The following is a 14548-nucleotide window of genomic DNA, read 5'->3' as shown; positions in this document are numbered from 1 at the left end:
AGTGTGTGAATGTGTTTGTTTGTGTGACGACGGCACTGGTGGTGTTCTGTGCCAGACATAAATTAACTGGTATAAGAAAACATGCTGAAATAAAAGATTTTCTGGTTCTTTAATTCATCGTTTTACTCTATTTTTTGGCTTACTAACTAAACAAAATAAATAAATTCTTGTATTAATAAATACTAAACACAAGCGCTCTAAGTTCTTATCTCTCAGTTAGACTTTTTTTTTTTAACTGGATGATCTGTTGTAATCCTCCAAATAATGAAGTGTGACCTATCCGCTTATTCGGGTGAGAATCTGAAAGAGAGAGGTGGGTAAAAGGAATTATAAACATCAGTATTAAGATACATAATAATAATAAATATTTGAAATAAATGTAATACATATAGGATGTTGACCCCCCCCCCCCCCCCCTTCTTTTATTTATTAGAATAAAAAATACAATTTCCAAGAGACTTCTTTATCTGAATAAACATTTACATAATGTAATGCTAACTTTTAATCAAAGTTATTATAAAATATTACAGAGAAAGCAGTTTATTATGGTATTAAGATAATAATAATAATAAAAAGATGAAAAATATTTTAAATAAATTCAAAAATGTTTGTCTATGCTATGGCATGTTTTAAAAAAATTGTATTTCTTTATTACATTTAGTCATTTAGCAGACGCCTTTGTCCAAAGCGACTTACAAATGAGGATTAAAGCAAGCGAGTCATCGTGAAAAGGCAAAAACAACGCAAGAAGTGCTCAAAATACAAAGTTCAGGCATTGCTCAGAGTAGCATAAGCCAGACAAGGGAGGATTAAAGGAAAAAAGGATTAAAGGATTACATTTTTTTTAAATAGAAATAAAAATGTATATGACATTAAATTTGTCTGAATGTAATCAAAGTTATTATAAAGTGTTACAGAGTAAGCTTTTCCTCACTGTTCAAGGCATTAAGATAATAATAAAAAGATAAAAAATATTTTCAATAGATTTATGACCTGATTTTAATTATTATATTACAGATATTATTAATTTTTAATATCTGAATGAACATTTACATATTATAAAAGCTATTACAAAGTGTTACAAAGAAAGCGTTCATCACTATTTATTGTGAGATTAAAATGATTAATGTATTCACTAAAATATTTTAATTACGGTACATTTTTTATTATCGGAATGAACACTTGCATATAATGCTGATAATATGTAATGTAATAATGCTAATGTTTTTAGAGTTATAATAGTTTTACCAAGAAAGCTTTTTGTATCGTCAAGGCTAAAAAACCTTCATCTATTTTATATTGAACCAATATAATGGGGCAAGGAATAAGAATAAAGTGGGCATTTGGCAAAGAACAATCCTTCAAACTCAAAATGTCATGAACTCAATTTCAATGCTTTATTTTATTTTTTAGATGCTTTAGCTGTATGAAAATGGGTAATATTAAAAACTAACAAAATAACTAATATTACAGCCTTTGCTACACTGCATGCAAAATGGTAGTGCAAAGCATTATCTTCTGTCACTGAGTGTAACAGTAAAGAAAGGGAAAGGTGAGTGAGGGAGAGACAAAAAAACATTAAAAGAAAGGAAAAAAATATACATTATCATACAACAAATAAGGAATAACATGGAATTCGGGACTACAAGTAGTGGATCAAACAATTAGATATCTAATGCTCATGAATGCATAAAATATTAACAGATAAAATATGAGCTATAATAGGCACACTATAAGCAGATTTCTGTTCTGTGACTCTGTCTGCAATGCCCAAAGTCATTCACACATCACTTTGAACAGCATGTCGAAAATCCTCGGCCCTTCTTAGGAAAGTACAGTTTGAAACAGTCAGCTGGTCTCCTTTTTATTAGGTTTCTGCAGATCTAGATTTCAATCTCTGAATTACATTCACCATATTTTATAAACAATCATCATTTTTGGAATATTCATCATTATCTTTCAGCTAAAATCATCTGTTCCCCTTCTGCCGATCCACTTCTGGAATTAGGGGTACGTAGGAGGCGAGCGCTGTGGTGTCTGGCCGTTAAACGGCTGGCAGGAAGTGGCTCCTCTGGCCTCCGAATGAGCGACAAGGGTGTCCGTCTCTCTGGGCTCTGAGTCGGGACTCTCTTCTGCTGAGCTTGATGGGACACGCAGCCCAATAACTTCTTGCACCTTTGAAGGCAGCTCCTGAGAACGGAGCAGTTAGTAAGCATTATGTAGCATGCATGACAATGGTTATTTTTCATAGCATTTCAGCAGCAGTCAAATCTGTCCCATCTCACCTTGCAGTGTGCCAGCTGCAAATAAATAGCCTCAGCTCCACAGAGTATTGACTGCAGATCCAGCTTCATGGTCAGCTCATTAATGTGCTGTAAACACACATTTAGAATAAACCAACTAACTTACTCTATATGTCATTTTCTTGATTCCGCTTTACGTCCGAACGGGCTAAAATGCTTTCATACACACCTTAAGTATTGAGTTAAAATCGTGATTTGAACCAATCAGCTCCCCTTTTTGTGACTCGAGAATGGAGCAGGCCATAAGTAAGTGGAAGTTTTCACAAGGCAGACGAGTCCACAGGACCTGCAAAACATGGGAAGCAGTCCCATTATTGTTAACTGAAACTATAGACTGCTGCAGTGATGACGTATTTTTATAGGCCAACCCGGAAGTTAGCATTACACTGGTTCCCTCGACAGAAACCCAATAGGATATTTTCGTAGGCTTTAGAATCATTGCAAAAAATAAACTATGATCAACAAAAGTTTATGATACTTACACAATTTAAAATATTGATATGTAAAATATTTGTACTAAGGTATCGTCTGGTACTCAAGGGAACACTTGGAGATGCTGCTTGGTACTTTACACGGCACACTTATCCTACAAGCTGTCGTCATTACTTTCCTCCTGACTGCTCTCCTCACTATAACACTATTTGTTCACTGTAGAAATTAAATATAGGTTCATCTTTGTTAAAGCCGTATTTTTTATTTTATTAACATTAATGACACAGACAACCGCAGGAATATTAGGCTGCTGTCACTTTAAGACCAAATGCACGGACCGAATATACTGACACACATCCACTTTCTTTCTCAACTGTTCACTTATGACATAACCGAGAGAATACTTGTGGAGATGGGTATTTTGACATCATTTTGTGTGTATGTGTCCATTCAAGTGCAAGAAAACGCGAAAGAGGAATCAATTCGGTGTTCGAGCGCTGTCTGAAACACGCCTTTCTCTCTCTCTCTCTTTCTGCAGTTCTGATTTCCACCTTTTTTTTGCGTTTAAAATCGTTTGAATGTGTAAATTGGCAAGACAAAACACATCCAAATGATAAACTTTCACTCTATTATGGTTAAACAGTTAATCTACGAATTACATACGTGCCGAACCATGGGGCCTGATCCGTATGGATGACAGATCAACTGCAATCCGTTGTACCCCTAATTATTAATGAACACGCTTATCATCATGATTGCGATCTTATCTGAGATGGAGAAAAATCCTACTCCAGTAAGTAAAAGTGTCCCTGTCCCCAAAAATGCCCCCTCTTTAATATGTAATATTTGAATATAGCAAATAAAAATTAGGAATCAAAACAGTGCTGCTTTTGTGCATATAAATGTGATTGTAAATCACCTTTAAGCTAATTCAACTAGAGAAATCAGAAAACTATGTACATTCACATGCTGTATTGTGGTTTATATATTTGAGTCATTTTAATATACTAATATACTATATACTAATATAAAATATATTAATTCAAATTATTTATAAACATTATTTATGATGATCTTTATGTGCTTTGGTTTTTGCATTCACATTTATACGGAAAAAAATCAATTTTAATCAATACTTGATTTATCTGAATAAATAAGAATACTTGATCCTACTAAAAATAGTAGAATATAAACATAATTAAAGGTAGGGCTGGGTATCGATTCAGATGTCCCGATTCGATTCCGATTCACAAGATCTCAATTTGATTCGATTTTCGATTCCATGATTTCAATGATTCCACTGGCCCCACCAGTATAAAATAAATAAATAAATAAAATAGTTTTTTTTTTACCCATGCATTGTATCGTTGTATTGTAATAAATAAGGTTATGAAAAATGTTAGATACCAGTGAAATTTTACAATTCTCGATTCCAATTTCAATACCAGAGCTAAAACTACTAAGATTAGATAAGATCAAAGATTTTTTTTTAAACAAGCAAAAAAAAAAATAGGACAAATAATTAAACTACAAGCAATCTTACAAATAAATTAATACAATAGAACAAAAATACAAATGAAATAATCAGTGCTTTTAAGGTTTTTCAGGTTATTCAGTAACAGTTCTCAGGTACAGAAATTGTAATCTAATGTAAAATAACACTGCATATAATCTTCACTGAACAAATTAAATAAAGGTTAATCCTTATTAAAGTTACAAAAACGTTATTCAGTGAAGAGCATTAACATCGATTTACAGCGAAAAAGTAACACTTGACCATGACGCAGAACGTAATGACCAACGTGGAAGCGCAGTGGATAGAACAAAACAAAACACCAGTCAGAATTAGAAGTCTAATTAGAAGTCTGCCGGAAGCTAGTTATTTTAGTCGATAAAGTTTTAAATATGGATATTTTTCTTACACGAACACATCACTTCGCTTCAGAAGGCCTTTATTAACCCCCTGGGCCGTGTGGATTACTTATATGATGGATGGATGCACTTTGACGGACTTCAAAAAATATACATCCATTCACTGCCATTATAAAGCTTGGAAGAGCCAGGACATTTTGTAATATAACTCTGATTGTATTCGTCTGAAAGAAGAATGTCATATACACCTAGGATGACCTGAGGGTGAGTAAATCATGGGCTACTTTATTTTTTTGGGTGAACTATTCCTTTAATTACAGTAGTTATGGTGTGAACGCAGCATAAACTTGTTGTTTTGGAAAAACTAACCATGGCTGCTGTTTGTTTGTGTTGCTCCATGACCAACGCTGCCTGTACTCTGCATAGCATGAAACGCGCTGATGACGTATGATGTCTGCGCGAACAGGGTGCGTGAGGGAATGCATAACGAACTTTGACAGGCAGATTGGACATCGTATTTTTTTTTATTTCAGACCGAATATAATAATTGGATTTACATCTTATGGTCCTACACCTTCCATAAATTATATATATTTATTAGGGGTGGAACGGTACATGTATTCGTACCGAACCGAAACGGTACGGGCGTCACGGTTCGGTGCACGAATTTACACGGAGAATACACGGTATAAAAATAAATAAAACTCGCGTGAAAATCAATTAATGTAATGCGGAACTAATGTTAGATACGCGGGTTCTTTAGGGACACATAATCTGTACCATCGGCTTAGCTCTGAACGCGCGTTCACTTCAAACGTTGGCTTTATACGCGCGTCCTATTCGCTTTGGACTAGAGTCGAACTAGACGCGAATTTAACGCTCTATTCACGTTTGGTGTGACCGCATAATGAACAGGCTGCGATGTCAAGATTGCAATGCTGGAGTGTGTGTGTTTGTGTGTGAGAGAGAGAGGCGCGGCCGCGATCGAACAGTGGAAACATAAACAACATACTCCGTCATTTTGTTCATACAGATCATTAAACCTGCAAAGTGTTTACTTATATTTGTGTACACTCGCAATAAAACACAACATTGTGCTTTTGTCACACTGTAAACTCTTGTCAAACTGTAACCTACAACTGTCACCCAACCAAAATCTCTCTCTCTCTCTCTCACACCCACACACACACACACACACACTGTTTTAAAAGCAAACATATTTATCCAACTCCATTTCAAAACAGTGTGTGAGTCCCATCATCTTTTGGACATTCGTCATATTGCATTGGTTTTCATTTCTCGTCCTCGGAGCACTAATCTTACACATTCTACATTGATTAAAAAAGAAAATCGAATGCATTTTTAATGGTAGTATTATTTTATACAGAAATCAATTATTTATAATTCAGATGAGAATAATGTTACATTGTTAATTATAATAATGTTAATTAAAATTAAGGAAAACAAATATATTTATCTGAAATATAGCAAATTAATTTTAAATTAATTCAGGTACAATTACCAAACATATCGCAAGGTCTTTTTGTCTTTTTATTAATTTAATTAATAAACGAATTATATAAAACTATTGTCAGTGCACTACAAATAAACTGGTTCTATGCCTTTATTAATAAAACTTATTTAAAAAATACAATGCCTTCTGCATTTTTGTTTTGCTTTTCCCTCCATTGTACCGAACCGTGATGTCTGAACCGAGGTATGAACCGAACCGTGACTTCTGTGTACCGTTCCACCCCTAATATTTATAAAAATAAATTTAGACCGTCTAACATAGCGATTGGTTATCCTCCTCAGGATATAAGGAGACTTTCAACCAGCATAATGTTTCTGTAGAGAATCACCTATTGGACCTTTAAGAGACAGTGATATCATCTGAGTTTACAAAAGAGCAATTTTACCCTAATTTAACATTAATAATGTGTTGTTGTTTTTTGTGCATGACAATATTTATTGTGTAACATACACCTCAGTAGAAAAACACCTTTATACCTTTAATATAACTTTTTTTATGTCAATTACTACATAATTCATAGAAATACAATTAACTCATTTATCTCTTCTTACCTCCCAAAGACTCAAGATGTCTTCAAAAGAGAATTCTCTCTTAAACCAAATCAGTAACCATCGGAAACAGAAACAAAGTGAACCACTGTCCTGAGAGTCTGGGAGACAAAACCACAACAAATATTAAACAGATCATGCCACCATGAATCCACCCAAAAAAAATTATAATAATAATAACAACATATATATTTATTTACATTTATAGAGAATGTGTGTTTGTATTTACCCAGGTAGTCACACAGCTCTGGATCGAGTGCCCTCAGTAGGAGGCTGAGCTGAAGGAGCTGCTGTTTCATGGCCTCCTGAGACTCTTCAAAGTTTTGGTGCTATAGTCAGAGAAAGACTTAATGCATGAATTGAATAACACACAAATGAAAAACAAGAGTGTTTACTGACCAGTAGATCCATGAAGCCTGTCAAACACCAGAAGGACTCCACCTCATTCTGGGTAACAAAGAGGAGAGGAGACAGAAGGTCGCTCATCCCCTGGACATAACCTACAGGGCAAAGTGAGAGAGGGATGAAGTGAGATAGCAGCATCCTCTAGTGGTCGGTAGGTGGAATTAAAATGATAAAAGTGAATTGTACATACCCAGATCAAAGTTATACATGCAGTACGTCATCAGTACATCATTGAGCAGAGCAAGCCCTGGGTTCTCGTTCCCAGAAAAGAAGGAATTGTGTCTGTCTGTTCGATTCACATCCCGTTCTGTCATATCAGAGATTAGGAGCAAATCAGATGTAGAAAGTCACCAGTTAGACTTGCTGTAAGATTTATGACACAGCTGAACGTACCTATGAGGCTACGGTATCCTCGGAAGAGAGAGTTCCTCATCTCCTGCTCTTCACTAACTGATTTCCACTGAACCTTCATCCTGAAATATTCATCCCTGAAGAGGAAAATAACGAGTGGAAAGATCTCATCTCATAAAAGTTAATAGAATAATTTACATTGATTTTTAGAGGTGTTCAAAGATTTGAAAAGAGGGTACAAGTTCAAAGTGGTAAAAATATGCATATACACCATTGTTCAAATGATTGGGGTTAGTAAGAATTTTATTTTGAAAGAAATTGATACTTTTATTAAGCAAAGATGCATTAAATTGATCAAAAGTGACAGTGCAGACATTCATAATGTTACAAAAAACATTCAAATAAATGTTGTTTGTTTTATTCAGAAAAAATCAGTTTCCACAAAAATATTACGCAGAAAGAAAATATGTTTCTTCAGCAGCAAATCAGAATGATTTTCTGAAGGATCATGTGACACTGAAGACTGGAGTAATGATGCTGAAAATTCAGCTGTCAAAATTATATACTGAAATATTAAAATAGAAAACAGTTATATTAAATTGTTCAAAAACTACAATTTTGATCAAGTGAGCAGTAAGCACAGCCTTCTTTCAAAAACATTTTAAAAAAAATCTTATGAAACCCAAACTTTTGAGCTGCAGTGTGCATATCCTGTGCTAAGCTTAGGTCTAAAGTGATCATGAGAATACTTAAGAAAAAGGACACAGGAAACCACAACAGCTGCAAATAGCTCACGCTGGGTTGAGAGAACAAATACAGTATGTAAATTTGGACATCTTTGTGGTTTGAGACAAAAAAACAAAACATGTTCAGCTTACGTTTTGACCCTAAGGATGTCCTCTCTCTCGTTGCTTGTGCTGTTCCATGGGTAGAACCCCAGTAAGAACTTCCATACCTCCTTCCGCAGAGATGGAACAATGCCCTAGAAAAAGCAGAAAAGTTTTTATTTAATGGAAACTCCATTGGTTTGTGGCATGTAAGGAGGATTAAGAAAAGATCAGTGAAACATAGACACACCCCTCTAAACACTAACTCCTTGACCCTCTGTGGATCTGTGACACGGCCCTCTGGATCCAAAAACTGATCCCAATCATCCAAAGGCTTTCCTCTTTTGACTTCTGGTCTGGGACCGAGCTCCGCTCCCTGATGGAATAATTGTATTTTTTCCCATGTTTACACACTAAATCAACATTTATAGATAGACAGCCAGAATCCACTGAGACTCACGCAGGTAATGAGCTCAAAGCCTGGCTCCTCATCAGCTGGATGTGGGAAATGGGCGTCCTGAGGTGAACGGTTACTGTGGGGCGACTCTGGATGTCTAAGTGTTCCCCGGAAGAAGTTAGTCACTTTGGAGAAGCCCCCAAATGTGGTCGCATAAGGGTCCTGAATGAACCTCTGTAGATACAACCAATCAGATGGGATGTTTAAAGGCCCGTGCTTATGGCTTTAGCCACACTAAAAACACAATAAATATGACTTACAGACACAAGGTCTGCACTGGTATCATCAAATAGGTGCAGCTCATCAAACGACTGCGACAGGGCCCCAGAGTCATGTGGGTATGCCAGGAAGAGCCTACCATCCATCGGGGACCTTAGAGCAGAATGTGTCACATGAGTATGTAAATACATAGGTACTAAAATGCAAAAGGGTTGGTTGCAAAAAGATATATTAGCAAGCCACTCACGGGGCCAGTCTGATGTAACGCTGCATGGCTTTTAGCAGCTCTCTAGTGCCCCCTTGACGGAAATGCAGGGGTGGGAGAGGATCGCCCCCTCTGCTGGTCAGCACCAAGAAGTTTCTTCCCAGAGAGAAGCGAGCCCTCCGAAGGGAGTACAGCTCCGACAGGGGCAGAGAGAATGAGCCCCACTGACCTGCCAAAAGATGGAGGACATCAACTTTTGAAAGCATGTTTAAAATGCAAGTGTACATCATCGGACAAGTACCAGTTTAGCACAGTACCCGTTTCTCTGACCGGTGGAAGTTCCTGCCGTCTGTCCGGCTTGACTCTACTGATGACAGCCCAGTCTGGCTCATAGCCTGGGTCAAACTTAGTTTCCTCTTCCCCTCCTTCGCCATCCTTTCAAGAAATAGAATGTAATGAGAGATTAAGAGAGAAACAGAGGTTTAGGTGGCATAGAATACCATTGAAAAGTTTTGGGTTGGTAAGATTTTTTCATGTTTTTGAGAGAAGTGTCTTATGCTCACCATGGCTGCATTTTTTTTTTTTATTCAAAATACTGTAAAGGAACAGTAATACTGTGAAATATTACAATTTAAAAGAACTTTTCTATTTGAATATATTTTAAAATGGAATTTATATGTAATTTATAAGCTAAATTTCAGCATCATTACTCCAGTCATCAGTGTCACATGATCCTTCAGAAATCATTCTAATCTGATGATTTGAAACATTTCTTATTATTATCAATATTAAAAACAGTTGTGCTGCTTAATATTTTTGTGGAAACAGTGAGGCAATTTGTCAATATTCGTTGATGATAGAAAGATCAAAAGAACAGCCTTCATTTTAATTTTAAATATTTTGTTACGGTCACATTTTTGATAAATGTAATGTGTCCTTGCTAAAATAAAGTATTCATTTCTTTCAGCCCCCCCAAAAAACCTTACTGACCTCAAACCTTTGAATGGTAATGTACATGTTAAAGCCCCCCCCCCCCTGTAGTCAATCATTGTATCCCTTAAAACTCACCTTTGATCACCAAAATGACATATTTAAACGTATTTTCCTTGAAAAAATATACTTCACGCCTTAAAGGGGTGGTATAACGACTCTTTTTACAATATGTAAAATAAGTCTCTGTTGTCCCCAGAGTGTGTATGTGAAGTTTTAGCTCAAAATACCCCACAGATAATTTTTTATAGCATGTTAAAATTGTCCCTTTTTGAGGGTTAGTAAAAACACGTCGTTTCGTGTGTGTCCCTTTAAATGCAAATGAGCTGCTGCTCCCGGCAGAGAGGGCGGAGCTTCAAGAGCTTGTGTGTGTGTTAGCAGCTCCGATTACCTTATGCAGACAACCACTAAAATGTCAGAAACTGTTCTGCCTTTTATGTTTAAATTGGAGTCGGACAATGATGGAGAGACTCAAGAAGAAGTGACAAGATGTAGAATGCAACAGGACGTTTCTGAATGGTTAGTTGATTAATTTATGTTGCTGATGTGGAGTTAACCATTTTCAATTAGCATACTCTGTCATGATAATCTATAAAATCACTCGTGTGGGAACTGTTGTAAGATGCCTACAGAGTGACATGCTATTGCATTTGTGTTACGTACTGTACTGCATGTGAAAAGACGGATGCGACAGCTCGAGCAGACTCACAAATGTGCTCTACTACAACAACTCTTCCTCTTCTCAACACTGCTTGAGTGTTCCCAGGGGCGGGGTTTATGTAAATTTTGGGGTTTGTGATGTCACTAACTCGGGAGGAATGTTGTGTAGTCCCTACCAGCCGTTTGTTGTAGTCCTTAAAAAACTATTTCTTTAAAAGCAAATATCTCCCTTTGCTTTGAACTTTGAGCATTGTAAATTTGCAGACGTTGTTTACGCTCAAACAGCAACACTACACACTAACTAAAGTTAGAAAAGTTAAATCATAATCAACCACCCCTTTAAAATAGCTAGAATGCAACTCTACACCCTTGCCTCATTTAGTATACGCAGTTCTATGAATATGTAAATTAGCCACCCCTCCACTCCCACCAGCTGAGATCCACTCGTTGAAGATCACTATTGACGTGATTGGTTACGATGTAGTTTGTGACGTCAAAAACACCAGCGATTTCAAACCACATTTTTGAGACTGTCTTTGGTTCACCACAGTTTCAAGGAGAAAATACTTAGCAATGGTGTTGACTTATGCATTTGTACATGGTTTGTCTTACAGCACATTAAAAACACCACATAGACATATAAACAACATTAAAAGCTTGATTTTCACCACAGGGGGACTTTAATAATTTCTCAGGGCTTTCACCACTTTCTTGGTTAAATATTCATGACTTTTACAGTTATTCTTGATGGCAATTTTACTTTAATAGAGATTTAAAGACTTAACTATTTCCAGTGAGACAAAAACGTTTTAATTTCCGTCAGTTTTCCATGACCTTTAGGATTTTATTTCCATGACCTTTCCAGGCCTGCAAATCACGATTTTAAAATTTCCCCATATGTTTTTTTCTTTGAACATGAAGTTCAATATTGACCTTAAAGGGATACTTCAGGATTTAGCATTAAGCTTTGTATTAGTAGAAAACCTGTAGTATTTTCGAATTACCATGCTTTCCACCCTCATATCCCCCTGAGACGAGAGATTTATGTATTTTTTGTCAGGAAAAAATCCTCCGATGACGCAAAAATCGTCATTTTGCGTCATTGGGGGATTTTTTGGCCAGAGGCTAAAGACTACAGTCAGTAGTAGGGGCTGTCCCGCATGTTCTCAACCCGCCCATAGAGGGTGGGATCTCACTCACAGAATGTACACATAGTGTCAGACATCTTTTTTTGGAAGCTAAGCTAGCAGGCTCTTGTTCTGTGGAGAAAGCTGAGTAGTAGGGGTTACCATCCTCTTTTTCCCGGACATGTCCGGCCGTCGATGTCCGGGATTCAGCTTTTGCTTTCTGCAGTCGCCATTCATTGTTTACATGCACACCTTTGGTTTCAATCTAACTGAATTCATACCGATTGGTGAATCTGAATGTAGTGTTTACATGAACGCTAAACAAGTGATCGGTTGATGTGCGTTTTAACATGCTAAGAAAATTCCTGCTCCTCCGTGAGAGATACGAGACCCGTGCGTCTCAAAGGTGTCGCTCATCGGTAATCACGCCACAGGCCTCACGCCGCTCTCCCGCGGCCCTCACTCGTCCTGCTCGCCACAGTAAACATAATGAATGGCGACTGTAGAACGCAAAAGCCGAATCCCGGACATTTTGGCCGATCTTGAAACACATAGTAGGCAGACTCACTAGTAGCCTAGACTTGTTGTTTAGCTACTGCGCTCTGTTACCGGTAGGCGTGGCCTCCTAGGGCAGTGAAGCAAGTGCATTCTGGGAGTTGTTGTCTTTCATCCACATAAGCCAAAAATACATTTTCTGTCTTTTCTCGGTCTAGAAAGCTCCAAATTCAAAAATAATTTCACATTTCTTCTAAATAAATGACCCATTTTAAATACACATTCATCTTTCCAGAGGTGAAGTATCGCTTTAACTGAGCATGTGACAAGTGATCTTTGAACTTTGAAGAGCAAACTGGCACTGCATCGGAAATCGAAGACTTCCCTACAATATATTATTTGTAAAAACAGTCTGCCAACAGAGTAGTATGTCCAAATGCATCATATTCAAAAAACAGTAGGAGAAAAGGATGACCTACTACTTTCAGCGAGATTCTGAAGTGCGCATTCGATAGATACTTTAATATCCCATGAGGCCACAGGAGAGGATTTAAGAATGGAAGCGAAGCAACGCAATTGATGCTGGTAGGTAACGTGACAGTAACATGGCAGATGTAGTACGTCCGAATTTCATTCATACTACCCACATTCATATTATAGATTCGAACATACTTTTAACGGTCGAGTTCAAATTCAAATGTAGTACCTACTCAGACAGTATGCGATTTCAGACACAGATTGAGTGTTCCTGTGCTTGAAGAACACCTACATCCTCCTCTAGTCATTCTCTTACCAACCTTTTTGGTGTAGAAGACAGCCGGAGCATTTCTCCCATCATCCTCAACAGGGCTCCATTCTAGTGCCGGCTCTCCATCCTGTAAGAGTTTAACCGTCACAACAGCCTTTAAATACTCTCAGGTTTTGTAAATGTTGCTAATAGATATTCCTAAAGACAAAAGTATTTATTAATATATAACAACATAAAAATATATATTATATTATAATAAATATAAACATATAATAAGCGTTTCATAATAACATTTGATAATCCTGATACTGTCTGTTGGTCATACCCGCTCAACTATCCGGATAAAGCCAGGAATGGTTGTGTCCTGATTACTCCTCTTGGCATTGGTGTGGAGGTAAACTCCCTCCTTCTCAAAGATCAGCTGATGAATGACATAATATATAATCACACTTTTACAGTAGGAATGCCAACAAAAGCTATAGATAGAAACAAGATGTTAAGATACAATCCTACAGTTTTGATCAAATCAACAGCACTAAACAGATTTAAATAATTTAAATGGTTGGTACATTTCCTAATATACTTAAATGGATCGATAATTCAGCGTGTTACAATTTATTTGCAATTTGTTTCAAAAGTCAGATCAGCAACAGATAATAATCACAGGGAGAAAGCGGTTTAGGGTCAATACAGCTCACTTATCTAACGTTACAATATTGCTTTTCGTTATGAGCATATCTCTCCAGTTAACTGGTTTAACCAGTAACGTCCTTCAAAACATTTGCCTTGCTGAACGTGTAACCCAATGGGCGACAGTGGTATTTGAAATCAGTCCATCATAATGACATGACAGTGACTAAACCGTCAGGCTTGAACAGCGTCAGTCAGTCACCAGCCAGAGCTATCGCTAACTAGCTCCAGCTGTGGAAAACTGTCTTATCCAGTGACAATAGATGCGTGAAAAGGTAAAATCAGTATATATCGTTTTGGCTAGTATAATGTCACATGTGACATCGGAGATCTAAACTTGAGGTTATTGACAAACACTATCACTCCTCACCTTGTGACTCTCTTGCTTCGCCTCCATTCCTCCCCCTGTGTGTTCAAGTAGATTGACCAAAACAATCGCACTTCCGTTTTTTTTTTCTGGATGACACCGCCCACCTCCTCATCAGCCAATCAGAGACTCAGAAATCATGACGAATCTTTGGCGCTGCAGTAAGAGCCACTTGTTTATTTGTGCGATCAGATTGTATTTAATTTTCACTGCTTATTGGCTTTTGTAATTAATTTGTTAATTTTATTAGTCAAATTTCACATTCATAAGTGTAATTTTTCTAACAAAAAGCCCCCTTTCTCAGTAGTCCTTAAATAA

At 36.9% G+C, this 14548-nt stretch overlaps 1 protein-coding gene across 1 annotated transcript; it reads right to left on the bottom strand.

The window, feature by feature from the left end:
• Positions 1-1375: 1375 nt before the first annotated feature.
• On the bottom strand, positions 1376-14335 carry tbc1d17 (TBC1 domain family, member 17). Its single transcript, XM_056244195.1, has 17 exons — positions 14234-14335; positions 13499-13594; positions 13223-13300; positions 9471-9588; positions 9196-9382; positions 8990-9101; positions 8733-8903; positions 8523-8648; positions 8324-8427; positions 7488-7582; positions 7285-7401; positions 7089-7189; positions 6919-7018; positions 6693-6790; positions 2473-2589; positions 2286-2372; positions 1376-2190 (listed from the first exon to the last, which is right to left on the bottom strand). Exons 1-17 carry the CDS (start codon positions 14258-14260, stop codon positions 2005-2007), a joined length of 1920 nt encoding a protein of 639 aa, XP_056100170.1. The 5' UTR covers positions 14261-14335; the 3' UTR covers positions 1376-2004.
• Between the last annotated feature and the right edge of the window lie 213 nt (positions 14336-14548).

This window comes from Rhinichthys klamathensis, unplaced genomic scaffold, assembly GCF_029890125.1.
Source record: "Rhinichthys klamathensis goyatoka isolate OS25496 unplaced genomic scaffold, OSU_Roscu_1.1 h1tg000937l_1, whole genome shotgun sequence".
Taxonomy (NCBI): Eukaryota; Metazoa; Chordata; class Actinopteri; order Cypriniformes; family Leuciscidae; genus Rhinichthys; species Rhinichthys klamathensis.
Note: the sequence above shows the minus strand (reverse complement) of the source record. Positions and strands in the feature narration are given on the sequence as shown.